Below are 14,370 nucleotides of genomic sequence, written 5' to 3' on the forward strand. Positions count from 1 at the left end.
TACAGTGTATTGGTTGTGGACTGTTTTATCACACTCATAACCACACAATAAAAAACAAACGAATTTATGCAGTTGCAATATAAGTAGCTTTTTCACGGATTATGGTTCATTAGGCATGATGAATATTATTTAGTCAGCAATATGAACTGATTGGTAGTCATAAGTGAGGTGATAATGAGGTGAAATTAAACACACATTAATGTGTGATGTATGATAATGAACATGCATCCTCAGGGTTAGAAATGAATTGTATTACAATCCACAATGTAGTTGAAGACATCATTGATTAAGAGCTGTTATATGATGAGCTGTAACAGCATAATGTAATAATCAACCTTATAAAATTACAGTAAGCTAATAAAACAAAACATTTAAAGGGTGTGTACAGCTCTGGTCGAGGTGAGGATTTACAATGTAGCTTTTAACGTTTTGCGAGATATTCAGAAACCACTCTATGAGATGTCGAAGTGCATGCAGTTCTAAGGGGTATCAAAAGTTTATTCGATGAAAATCGGTTTTGAAATGGCTGAGATATCCAAAAACAAGTTGAAACAAAGAGATCCTAATAAAGTTGTGGCATGTCGCTTTTTATTATTAGCACTTTTTTCGATATCTCAGCCATTTGAAAACCAATTTTCATCAAATAAACGTTGAATCCTTCTTAAAATTACATGCTCTTTCATATTTCATAAGAGGCGTTTCATTATCTCACTTAGGAATATTCAAAACATGAATCCCCACCTCAACCAGTACTGTACAGTCCCTTTAAGCTATAGAAGACATGGGCATTAGGATGTCAGCCAAACACAGAATGATGTCAGACAAGTTGACATGCCAGTTGCAGTGAAACACTGCTTTCCATTCTTGGTGTACACAGCACAAAGTGAACCTTTGTGACTTCATAGATTATACAAAGCCTGAGAGACAAATAAAGAATAAACAAAAGTCTTGTAAACAGGCTAGATGTCAATTTGAAGACAGAACTCGCGACACGAAAACTCCACAAATGTGCTTCAAAGACTCCTCTTGCTTCCATAAAACAGTGATAACTTACTGAAAAGTCCATGGTACAGAAAGTGGGGAGCTGATGAAATCATGGATGGAATATATTTTGTCTGTATTAACCCAGAGTGAAAATATATAAACACAATATATCATCCCTACCATAAAAGTCATGTGATGACACTTAATACCATATACATATGTTCTATGTAGAAGTAGCTGAATTATTCAATCATAAAAGATTATAAAGAAAAGGGGGATTACTATTCTTTTTGTTCTATTATGATGATAACAACTAAATGTTGTTAGGGTGTTCAATTTTCGCCATCAGCTTGAGGAAGGAAATAAGAAAAGTCAATTCCTCATTTTCTACTGATGTAGCTGCAAATCAATTGCCTTCAATAAGCATCCTCCAAGGATCTAAAGAGATAAGGCACTGTAGCTCAAAAAACTATTGTGGTACTATGGACCCATCTTAATCATGCCTATGCAAATACTGATTATATTAGACTAAGAGGGTCATAAAGTATTCATTCATTGGCTTTTGGTATCTAATATTGTTTCTGAATGCACCTGTAAGAAAAACAAAACAAATACTACATACAATGTACCACATACAACTTAAATGGAATGTCACATACAATGCTTCAAGATGGCCATGATAAGAATTATGCTTGACAGGTTCCAAATGAAGGGATAAAACTATGAAATTATTTTGCTTGAATTAGTTACCATCTATCTACTGTGGCTACATATGGGATATGTGAATACTGTATGTTTCTAACTGTTAGTAATGATATGGTAGATGTAAACTCATACAAAGTCACTCTCTACAATGAAAATGAATGATGCATTTTAAAAAATCTAATGTTGTACAGCTATCATGAATTAATACTAAAGGCACATACACTACATGTATGTTGAAGCTTTGAAAGTGAATAGTAACTGTTATACAAACCAGTACAAAAGCTATATGAATGCACTAAATCATTGTAGGCACTGAAACATTAATACATGAATTCCAATAATTATAATTATTATATTTAATATCTTTGAGAATGAAAAGATGGTTGCTACTAGTAAGGCAAAAATGCAATTGCAGTTTAATATTGGCTGATTATGAATGCTTGAAATGTTTTGCACACACTATTGAAAAAAACTTCAGAAAACTGTGTGAGGGTGAATATGAAGAATGTACTTACATCACTGATAATAAATGCTCGAGTATATGAGTATAATGGGTACATATGTATGAAAACCAAAAATAAATAATCTAATAAAATAAAAGAGGATAGATTGGTATATATCTTACCTGAATGAGTTGGTAGCTGCTGTTCTATGCTGGTTTGATGCATCATCCTTATTTGGTTGGTACTGTATGTTGGAGAGAGAATGACATCAAAACACAATTTCCAGAACATGAGACATTAGATCTCTTTCAGTACAACTGGTAAGAGATATTAAACGCAAAAGATGTCTTGAAAAGTTGTCCTCCATTAAACATATCCTATTAAAGATAATAACAGTTCATTATGTATATAAATTTTATGTCAATACCATCAAGATTCAGGACTCAAAAAAGACTTGAAAACTTCGAAAACAAAGTTGTAAAACAATTAACCTCATCTCAACAAGATGACTAGACAGTGCACATTGTGTCAAACATATAAATGTACTGAATTCAAAAGTCATTTTGCACAGGCATGTTGAGTAAAGACATGTAATCCTTTGTGAGATATAAAATGTCAGATATCAATCCTACACAAAACATACATGGTGCCTCATTGTGGAAGAAATCAAGTTTGAGGCAGACATTGGTCCAGAGCAATGTCCGCCTCAAACTTGATTTCTTTGACATGTATTGATATAGGCCCTATACTGTATTTTCACACACGATCGGCCACATGACTCACAATATCTATTGGGTGAATATCATTTGCTGAGATTATTTTCAGTCTGCGAATGTACGCGGCCCTCTTGGCAGCATTGTTCGCTGCCTGCGAGGATCTCGCCTCCACGGCGCTCCACGTGCTTCTCGCCGAGTGTGCCCTCACGTGCATGCCCCTGACCTCCGCCGATTTGGCCCTTCTGTGTCCAATCATCCCGCTGGGCACGGCTGGCAGGGAATACTTGCCCTCCACCCTGCTCATGGTCCTTGATTTGTGTACACCACTGTGTTTCAAAATAATACCATGGCTGCGAGGTTTTGGTAACACAATGGTCACTGCCAACAGCTAGTGTTCTAGCTACGGTTGCGTCACGATCATGACTTTATCACATGCGTAATCCTGGTCGAGCCCTGGGTGTAAATTCAGAAAGTATTGAAGCTCACGTTCCCATCACCAACTTTGTGGACAATTCAAAGCACAGCAAATGTCACTTCAGTCGTATTCTACTGTCTTGAAGTCACAGAATTCAGGCTTTCCATGGTTGAAAGGTTATTATCACAAACTATTACTGTATAACTATAAGTTTCAGAATTTTGGTCGTGTCCCCAAAATTGATATAGCCACAGGTTTCCACTCACAGGAAGAACTATGGACAAGTATTAGAGGTAATATAATTAAGCTCCATCACACCAATAAGTGTTCTTCATTGAATCAATTACTGTCTTCTGCTTCCACTCTGCACGGTGATCTTCCGCACTTTGCCAGTAATTACCACAAAGCCTGGTATGGAGTGCATGCACAATAGTCATATCCACAGACAACTTTCCCTGCCACGAAGATGGGCGGTTATTCTTTGCCTTCTTCACACTAGCAGCATCCGGCTCATTATGAGCGTGACGTGCTGTAACCATTAATTACAATCCACGCAGTCAACTTTCAGAGACCCTCCTATTTATTGACAGCTGAAATTACACCGATGCCAGCTAGGTCCGCGTGAGTTTAACTCCAGCCCTTTCTCTCCCCTTCGCACTGTCTTCTTAAATGGCACATTAAACAGATTGTTGTCTTACAGCGGAGTCGCAAGCCCCACACAGCATATAGAAAGTCAAAAGGCAGGTAAAGACGCCGGCACAATAGCGCGCTCGGGGCTAAACCATAGTAACAAGGCTCAGGCTCTTTTGATGCGGGCACAATGCAAACACAAGGACAAATACAATTGATCCACCAAAATGCACAGGAGATTCTCTGACTGTCTTATCTCCAAATACCGGTAAAGATGGTCTACATATTGTGTAAAACAAGATCAAGACAGGGTCTTATACAGGAGGAGGGGGAGGGGCTGTAATTAAGGGCAGGTGTCCCTCTTTTGGCTTACACAAAATGCCTTTTTTATATATCTTTCAGACACTTTAAAATACAACATAGCTGTGTACTTTCTAAATGTCCCAGATGACTAACATATAATAGGTAATCTTCAGTAATCAAAAGTGCATCAAACTTAGAAATATCTTAAACATCTAGTATCAAGAGCATGCATATGGCTAAAGAGGGTACTTTTGCCCCCTTCATACACCCCTGATATACAAACAGATAAATTGTTCATTAACATAAAATTATACCTGTGGTAGACCTTGATCACCATTTGGGCATGCATATCAGAACAATAATTGTCTCAATTTCAAAGGTCAAATCGTAATAATGTCTGCAGAAATGTATAATACACAGAGGTTTTGCATGAAATTCAGGTTACACGAGTTCAACACAACTATATGTCATTACCGCACTACAAAAAGTTTATGAGATCTTTGTCAAGTGTATACGTCACAGTCAGTCTACAAGCATTTAGGACTATTCATAAAACTATTCAAAAATACATTTAACATTTTTATTGCTTTTGTTGTTTAGTGTGTTTTTCTTCTTTCTTGTCCTGAAACATGTCATAGGCACATTAAGAAGAATGAAAGGTAGCATACACTTCTGATAGTGGTGTTGTTTCTGTGGAGTCCTCTGCACTATTGGCCCATGTCATAAACTTTGCTATGAAAACCCTGCATCACACCTTGAAACATCCTGCACTCGAAAGTCCAATCTTGCCAAATTTCCACATTTCTCTTTCCAAATGATATATTTTCTTTCTATCGACTCACTTCAACCATTTATACACATCATAATTCCATATTCATGATTCTAGATGAAAGGACCAATGACAGACAACCTCAGCCAAAGCAGCCGACTGATGACTCCTTGGTGTTCGCTGCTGTGCAGAAGCTCCAAGGTGAAACCTACAAAGCACAGACGGGTGCGTCGCCTACTCACTTAAAGACGGATCAATATTTGGGGCGATGCCGTGAAAGAATTTTTTTCCTCAGGAGTGCTACAAGTAGTCTACTCTTGAAAAACTCCATTCTTTTCATCTTGTAGGCAATGATTCAAAAGAAGATGCAGAGAGTTTAAGAGTACTTGGAAGAGCTGGTAAACAACATGTCTGAAAAGACCATTTTACTAGATTTAGCAGGGATAATAACAGGTGAATCTCTTCCATCACCAAAGGAGTTGGGACTGTTAACATCTAAAACCCTGTGACACTGCAAAAATAGTAATCAAACAAATGATTAGTGTTGAGAATCTTTTTTCAAGCGAATGATTGTTTGTGGCACTTTGTGGTACAACAAAATTGTCATCCTATGACTGCAACCATCCTTGCAATGTACTCTTCAACAGATGTTTTGCAAGAAAAAAAACACACCAAAAAACATAAATATTGCATTTATATATTTGTTTCTTTATTCTTAAAAAGATAACTGTGTTAGCATTCTTCTTCAGTTAAGAAGGTTTTTCAAGGATACAATTCTAGTATTCAAATATATATAACTGGTTATGAATAGATAAATAAATCCTTGAAAACTTGAGTGACGTTTGTGACATTCTAACATTTGAGTAAAAACAGTTCTAAGGTTCATCACACTTATGATTACACAGCTCCTGTCTGTATAATGTTGAAATTTTTGTTAAAATTTATCAGATTTATACAGCTCTTGATTTAAAGGTCCAGTTTACCTTTGGGAGAAAAGATTTCAAAAATGTTCAAGATATCACATTTGATGCATATGTGTAGGTCTGTTGTATCACAAAACATCCTACCATATACAATTTTCGCGATAAAGCCTAAAATATAAGGAGATGTCAGTGTTTTTCTCAATAAACCGTAACTGTATGCGGTTTAGTCTGGAAACATTTTATTATAACTATTGTTCACATTTTGTGTATCTAACAACACTTAACATCGATTATACGGATTCACATTTTTACATTGGTTGTTTCTATCCCTAAATCACATTTTAGAACTATTTCGAAGCACTAATGCTGGGTTTTTGTTTCAAGGTCTGCAAATGGTAAATTATGCCTTTAAGCAAATAAGTGACATTGCATTTACAGTAATAACTTGACTTTACGCTAAAATGACCCCACCCCCACCCCTGCCTGATATAATAGATCATAAAACATCACATACATTGTAGCAACCATGATTGCAAATGTTCTAAGGTGTTCATTACACACCTGACGCCAATGCATTCGTGCATCAATGGTAGAAATATTTTGCCCAACTCAAGAAATATCAAGTGAACAGTTATCTTGACAATAGTAGAAAGCTACTATGACAAATATACGACAAAATATGCACAACAAAAGATCACAAATGACCTCACGCTGTCCATGAGGTGGCCAAAAGCAAAGGATTTCAGACTACGTGGGAGCCAATTATTGATTATTTCTGGGATTCACCTGAAAAGAAATGGCAGGTGTGCGTCTTGTTCGTCACAATGATAAGGTAAAGACAATAAAAGCCACCAATGCTCAATGCTCCCAGCTGCACAGCTGTGCACATGGCTTTGATCAGCCAATGGTGGGCCATTGTCTGCCAGCACATTCCATGAGAAAAGCAAACATATTGTGCTCAAGACTCTATGATCTCAAAAAAAGCAATGTTCATAGACCTCTTCCTGATGTATTCTCTGATTATTTTACCCTGAACAGTTCAATTCATGATTATGATACCAGAAATGGTCAGAATATCCATCTCCCATTAAATCGCACATCTTGTACACAGTCATCAATATTTCATAAAGGTATTATTTTATGGAATAATTTGAATATAGTTTTCAGGATCAGTAAGACCATAAGACAATTCAAAAGATTATTTTATAAACAACATCTTTTTGATGCAATTAAGTTACAAGTTGATGAATAGTTGAATATGGAGTTTTCTTTTTTTCTTCTTTTCTTTCATATACCACGTATCCAGTTTTGTTTTTTGGGATTGATTTCAAGTTGTGAATCTTATCGCATTTTGTATTTATGTTTGTTTCAATTCAATTACAAATGATTATAAATGATTACACATATTTACATCACATTTCTTAAGGGATCATTTTCAATAAGCGTACTTTGTGCTTCTCATGATTCCGCCACTATCATTATTTGACACCATGTATTTTTGTTTGTTTGTTTGTCTGTTTGTTTTTAATGCAAAGTTTGTAAACCAATTATGAAAGTGGAAATTATGGAAGTGACCTCCATATAGAAAGTGAGTCTACAAAAATATGTATAATGCATCTTAGATCAACTTTGACATATAAATATATACACACACATATGATAGATTGTACAAAAAACACAAAACACAAAATACAAAAACAAAAACAAAAAGCAAAAAACAAAGCCTGGCATCATTCATAGCAAACAAACCTCAAGTAAGAAAAAAAAAAGCTCATGCACACAGAGCTCCATGGAAATTGAGCCAGCAGTGTACATGTACATAGGAGATAGACTTTCATAGTATTATTAGTATGAAAGTGACAATATCAACAGACTCACACTAAATGTTATCTCTGAGATTGACGCAGCTTGTGAGAAGCACACTTGTAGATGTTTTGTGGGGTGGTTTTTTTTCCTTCTGAGTTTCAGTGAATGCATCTGGTAGGGCAATGCAACATCCAGTGACGAAAGCTGATTAACTGTTCCTTGAAATTAGAGAACTACATTGTATTGGCGGCGTGAATTCCCTGATATAAATGACTGCTCATGCACACAGAGTTCTATGGAAAGTTAGCCATGCAGATTATGCATAGCCTAGACAAAGTGTTCCCATCAAATTGTCAAGTAATCAACAGGCTCACGCTTTATGTTCCTCTGAGACTAGCTGGCAGTATGATAGGAGACAGTTTTCTAATTTTTTCTTTTGATTTTCTATGAATGCCCACAGCTACATCTGTATGCCAAGATTAACTAAGAAATGCCAGTAAACTTTTCAAAAGAAACGATACCACAATTTGAAAAAGAACCATCTGTGTTACTCATTTAAAACAAGGAATCAAAAGAAAGAAAGGAAACTACTTATGCACTCATAACTGCCTGGAAAGCTAGCCCACACTGACTTTGTACAAATGTTCACATTGTCTCCAAATCAACAGGCTATAATCTCCAGACAATAAAGTGAGACGACATCCATGTACTGGGGAAGGAGCATCAATCATGAACAATACATGGGGAGGGTATATCTCTCAGACCCACTCTCGCCAACCGTTTTCTGTGCAGCTACATTTTCTGTGACACAAAAGGAACTATTGATGTCCTGATCTCTAACATGAGACTTAATCTTTTGGCAAACATGAGGATTATCACACATCGCTTGCTGTCCATTGGATCCAACTAAAAATCAATCGGTGCCATTGGAGACCCGTTTCAGACTGGATAGATACATACATTGTATAATGAAGGCTCAATCTGCACACGGCTGGCTCCTTCATTTCTTGTACTTACTAATAAAATTCTTTGATGGAGGGTGCTCGAGAGGAGCAGACACCCATTATTGTGTGGCTCAAGATAATGACTTGCATGTCAGTGCACATTACAACATGTATCTGATTTAGAAATTAGCATTACTGGTGAAAGATGACATCTCATTAATATCAGCCCTTTCATCCTCCACAGACACAAATTTGCCCTAAGCATTCAAGATGTGTTAAAGGAATTTGAAAACAGATATAACCTTTCAATGTTAATTTGGAAAGACAAGTTGAATGAGATACACTTGTAAGTTAAAGCCGTTAAAGATATCACGTTGATCACCAGATATTTGATAAGAAGCATAGATCTGCATATGACGGTACATTGCAAATGTATTCATCTTGTAAAAATTGGGAGATGTTGCAAAGAGGGCTACCGATTACATGAACACCGGAAGTTGCCATCCAAGCAAAAAATGCTATCGAGCATTTACAGTGTAGGGCACTTCTCCAATATTGCAATTGTCTTACTTAAATAGTGTGAACAGGGCCACGGCTCCTGGTAGCTCTGCAACACATCCAGGACATGTATAGCATTTATCTGATGCAGTGTCATAAGATCGAAGAAGCTAGTATTTGTGGCACAATGAACGTTAATACATAATTATATACACTGCAATTGCAAGCAGGCACTTCATGAGCATATCAATCTGGTAAAGAATTGAAGGTGTACAGCTTTTGTTCACTACAAAAATCCTTTTCAAGTTTTCTAGGCTTTCTCCCCAAAAAGGCAGCCACAAAGTTTCTCAAAATTGGCATAGCAAATACCATACATTTGTAGCTGTTACAAAAGCAGCAGATAAATCTTCTCGCTCCAAGACACTGGGCAGTATTTGAAACGAAATTCCACAGCAGCAAGTTCTATCATCTTCTGAATACACTTAATGATGCCCATGGTCCATAGGGCACTAGTGTGGTTTCAATTCACACTGTAGGCCCTATTGATTTTCTTATTACGTATTTGGTAGGTTTCCCACCCTTGTTAATACCTGTACAAGTGGAATCTAGATAGGATGCAACATTTCAGTCCCTGATAGCTAAACCAATTCCAGGCAATCAAGATCCAACTTGTTTAATCTGCTTTGTCTTGAGATTATTGCTACAGAAGCTGATCATTAATTCTGTTGTGTAAAACAAAACTGCCATAAGGGAAAACATCAATTGACAAAATTAGCTTTTCTTTGTTTTGTTTTGTTTTTTCTGTACAGTGTTCTTTCAATATATGTGAGTTAACTTTCATTGGTGATTTTTAAAGGGAGAAAAGAGTTGATTCAAATACACATGACTAAAGTATTGAAAAATGTTTTATACTGACTGGTTGGAATGAAGCAATATTCTGCAAACCATAAATGAAGATTTCAAACCATTTCATTTCGGAGAGCCATACCTATAAAATGACATCCTCCCTGCAGACAAAACTACCTAATCTCTGTCATGTGCTATTTACTTCCATTTCTGTAACTACTTTTTACTTGCTTAGATGCATGTCATACAGATATAAAAGTGTATGAATTTACTTGTTTTCATGTGATAAGAATGAAAATAACATCCTACGCTTTTACACTAAAAATCAAGAGTTGAAGAGAATTACTAATCATGAAAAAGCAGTGCTTATGCATTCAACGCTCATGAACGGAGGTGCAATTGTAGAGTTTCATTGCAAATTGGGCTAGGCGCCATTTTTAAACATTTCAAAGTAAGTCCATCATCAGATAGAGCAGAATAAAACTTTCCCAGTGATACCGCACTCACAACATAAGGAATATTCTTGAAGTTATGATTAAAGATTTCCCATATTTTCTTATCATTTTATTTCATAGTTTTCTAGCATATTTAATCACAAATATCTCAACTTAAAAAGAATGGAGTTAGCTCCTTTTGCAATGAAAATCTCTAAATCTGGAGCCTACATGACAAGAACAAGGATCATTTGAATTGCTATCCAGTAACCTGCCAGACTTGTTTGTTTTACTACTACACTAATCTCTTTACATAAAACAGGAATAGATACACACAACATATCCATTTCAATGTCCAAGAGCGTATTGTTTGCTAGCAGCAGTTGCACTGAGCTTAACTGTTTGCTGTTAAAAACAAGCGCAAACAAATACAACAAAAAGCAGTTCTGGACTCTCTTGGATCTTGGATGCTAATAAAAGGTGCAGACTTGTGGGTACAAGAGACTTTGGAGATACGATAGAATTGGGGTTTCCCTTCTGAGATAAAGAACACACAGCAGTCCCTGTATTACGCGTGTGCTTTTACCAGACATGTATACCTTGAAGCAGAATTTTCACTTTAAATAGGATCTTACACATAACAGTGGCAATGTTGTTCATACTTCAAGAGGTGCAATGTATTTCCACTCATTCTCAACATTACTTCTTTTGCACATTAAAATTTTCTGAGAGACAAATGAGAAATGGACACATGTATAACTAAGGAAGATATACAGACAACAGTGGTAACAGTATACAGAAAATATCATACAAGGAGATATAAAAGCAGGGCACCCAATAAACACCTAAAATGGAGCAATTTGCTTCATGTGACTCAGTTTTAACAATAATATAATAAGGACTATTACACTGTAATCCAGGGTTGCCTCTTCAGTGTTGCCATCACTGCTCTACCAGAGGGTCCTGTCATTATCATTACCCCAGCGTTGCCAGGTACCCATTTATGCACCTGGGTCAAGTGGGTAAAATCATCTTGTCCAAGGACATAGCACTGGGCCGGAATCGAACTTGTGTCCTCCGATTGGAAGTCAAGAGTCTTATCCGCTATACAACAGTAGTATGCTACTCCTCTTTGCTTTGTTTTCTTTTCTTTTCTTTTCTTTTAGAATTAAAATTAAGGTTATCACATTCACAATGGTGAATGGACTCATTGCAAAGGACACTCTCTTCTTTTTAATTCCTGTGAATATATGACCAAGCACTGACTCTTGGTCTCCAAATGGAGGTAATATGGTGTACGTAAGCAAGAAGCCGGAGAACAATCACATTGCGAAAATCAAAATGGAAAGAAAGAGTCGAGATGATATATAAAACAAGCACTTTGAGATTTTTTCCAGAATATAGTGATGGTGGGGGTAAAAATTCACTTATCAGTTTGTTCAAAAAGGGTGACTATACCAACTACATTTATCACATACAGTAGCATCAGTGTTTCTACATGAGAACTACAGTTCATGCATGTTTTACATATATGTAAGAAAAAACAACCCAATTTCACCTTCTTCGTCCAGTTATAGGAAGCCCAAATTCTTATAGTGCCCTCTTGTGGTTAAATGTGTGCATTGGTTTAATATAGATCTCTTGAATTGTCTATAATTTCAACCCTGATTACTAACATTTGGAGTGTTTCCTTGTTCTACCACCTGTATGAATAACAAACAGTTGTTCTGCATAATGATATGCTCTTCAAGCTCAAAGGTAACAAAGTCAATGAACATGATATGATATATATCTATTTGGCAAAGCACTGAAAGACAAATTGTATGAGCTAGTATCAAGATGCCAAGTTTATGAAAATGTACTTTAAATATGAAACACAAAGAAGAAGATCTATGTTTTATAACGTCTACGGTTTCAAAGATTTCTAATCAGACCAAGCGAAACAGAGGTATCATCATTAAACAAAGGATTAATTTTTGCATACAGAATTATCTCTAGTATCAGATGCAATGGGCCCCTTAAGAGGGTTATAAGCTATAACTTCAAGTCTGATTTGATATGTCACTCCAACAAGGTAATGCATGAACATAGTACATTATGTACTCCATAATATAAATGTTTGATTGAAGGTGCTTAGTTCTAGGTTATCATAGTCAGAAAAGTATATTTGTCGTAAAATATTGTTGGAGAACTCCTTATATTCTGTCTTCTTTTAATGAAATGATAATCATACCATCATACCACATATATTTTTTATTATAGTTTAACCGAGGACAAGCTGACTTTGCTATAACAGGCATTTACCATAGACACCTACTTGAGAATACTCAAGACTAGTCTTCAACAGGTTGAGAAATAGCATTCTGTAAACTTAATCTATTATTAATCCTATTAGATCCCATTCTTTCTCCCTCTCTCTCTCTCTCTGAACTTTGCATTTTCTTGCATTTTCTCCATGACCTTAACTAACAAGCTGTACAAGTTGTTCAAGATTAATATACAAGCCTGTGGTGGCACCTATGGAAAATTAACACTCCTTATTTCTGTAAAATGTATTTCTTGTCTTTCTTTCTCTTTCTTTGTTGTTGTTGCTGATCATGCTACAAGCAAGCAATTGCAAGCACAGAGGTATACAGATTTTTGTTTTCATTATGGTGATAATACAACATTATACAGTGTATATGTCTTTTTTTTTAATGAGAAGTTTGTTCGTTCAGTTATGGTAATCATATCTAAATGCACCTAGCACTGCCTGATACTGTAAAACATGATATATTCGCGGCATGAATTTTTCGCAAATTGGAGCCGAAGGCCTTTTTTTCGCGGAATGGCATTCAATGCATATAGTGTAGACAAGAACTTTCGCATGCATTCTAATTTCACGAATCTTGGTGCTCGCGAAATTAGAATGCATGTGAACATTCCTCGTTTTACAGTACCGCATGACGAACAGCATAATGATAATCAACTCACCATGATTTGCCCAATCCCTAAGTCCATTGCACTCCGCGTCATTCTAGTACCAACTTGAATCTTTGGCAGTCTCGTCTCCGGAGGTACAGATGCAGGCCTATCGAGGGCGCTAGTCAGGATGAGAGAAGGGGCCGTGGGCGCCGGCAGGGCCGGCTGATGGCGGACATAGCTGTGGCTGGCGTGGGGTACGGCCCGGAAGCTACCCAAACTGGGCTCAACCACCTTCTGGTAAATCCGCTCCGTCGGATTGGCTGAAGGGTGAGAGACACCAGAATTTCTTACTGATTTTAATACTGCATTTTGCAGAAGACAACCTTTCCCATTAATTCTTCCTCTATATCACATCTCCAGGGCAGCAGGTACAACATCAAAATGCTTGCCTATACGGCAATTATCTTACTAAATGTAAAACACCTGTTGATATTTTATTTTGAACAATCAACTCTTCAATTTTTAGAGCCTAGATCTCGAACTACATCAACTATTTCATACAAACATCATGACAAACATATACTAAATCATGTCAATAAACACAAATATTAATTGGTGCAGGATATAGAGTCTAGTTGCAATTCAATGTAAGCCACAACAGAAAAGGGATATATACCAATACTTTATTCAACCAGCTGTTCAGCGAGAGAAAGAGAAAAGTCAACTGATTTTGGAGGAAAGCATCATGGAACTTCACATGCATTGTAAACCCAATACCAATTTCCAATGACCTCAAGAACCCATGCACTGCACTGCGCTGACTGTACAATGGTGTCAATGTATATATGAACAAGAGGAAATACACGAACTCACCTCTTTTATGCAACATTGTTGAACGAGAACTGTCACTTCCTGCTTTTGGTGCTAACGTTCATCATGTCGAAACATTTGCCATCGATAACTGGGGCAAGCAGACTTTCGCGTTTCTGAGGGCAAAAACATCGCAGCAAGCGAGTTGAGTTTACAAGAATCGGCACCAACAAATGGAAT

At 36.6% G+C, this 14,370-nt stretch overlaps 1 protein-coding gene across 1 annotated transcript in view; it reads right to left on the reverse strand.

Annotated features, from left to right (window-relative positions):
• Nucleotides 1–14,370, reverse strand: part of LOC140233231 (uncharacterized) — a 29,889-nt gene extending 15,519 nt beyond the window's left edge. Inside the window, exons 1-3 of the mRNA XM_072313342.1 lie at nt 14,194–14,370; nt 13,390–13,640; nt 2,315–2,376 (exon numbers count right to left, since the gene is read on the reverse strand). Coding sequence (XP_072169443.1) covers nt 2,315–2,376; nt 13,390–13,640; nt 14,194–14,209 — 329 coding nt within the window. The 5' untranslated portion in view covers nt 14,210–14,370. The remainder of the gene's footprint in view (nt 1–2,314; nt 2,377–13,389; nt 13,641–14,193) is intronic.

Source organism: Diadema setosum, chromosome 9 (genome assembly GCF_964275005.1).
Source record: "Diadema setosum chromosome 9, eeDiaSeto1, whole genome shotgun sequence".
NCBI classification, from domain to species: domain Eukaryota; kingdom Metazoa; phylum Echinodermata; class Echinoidea; order Diadematoida; family Diadematidae; genus Diadema; species Diadema setosum.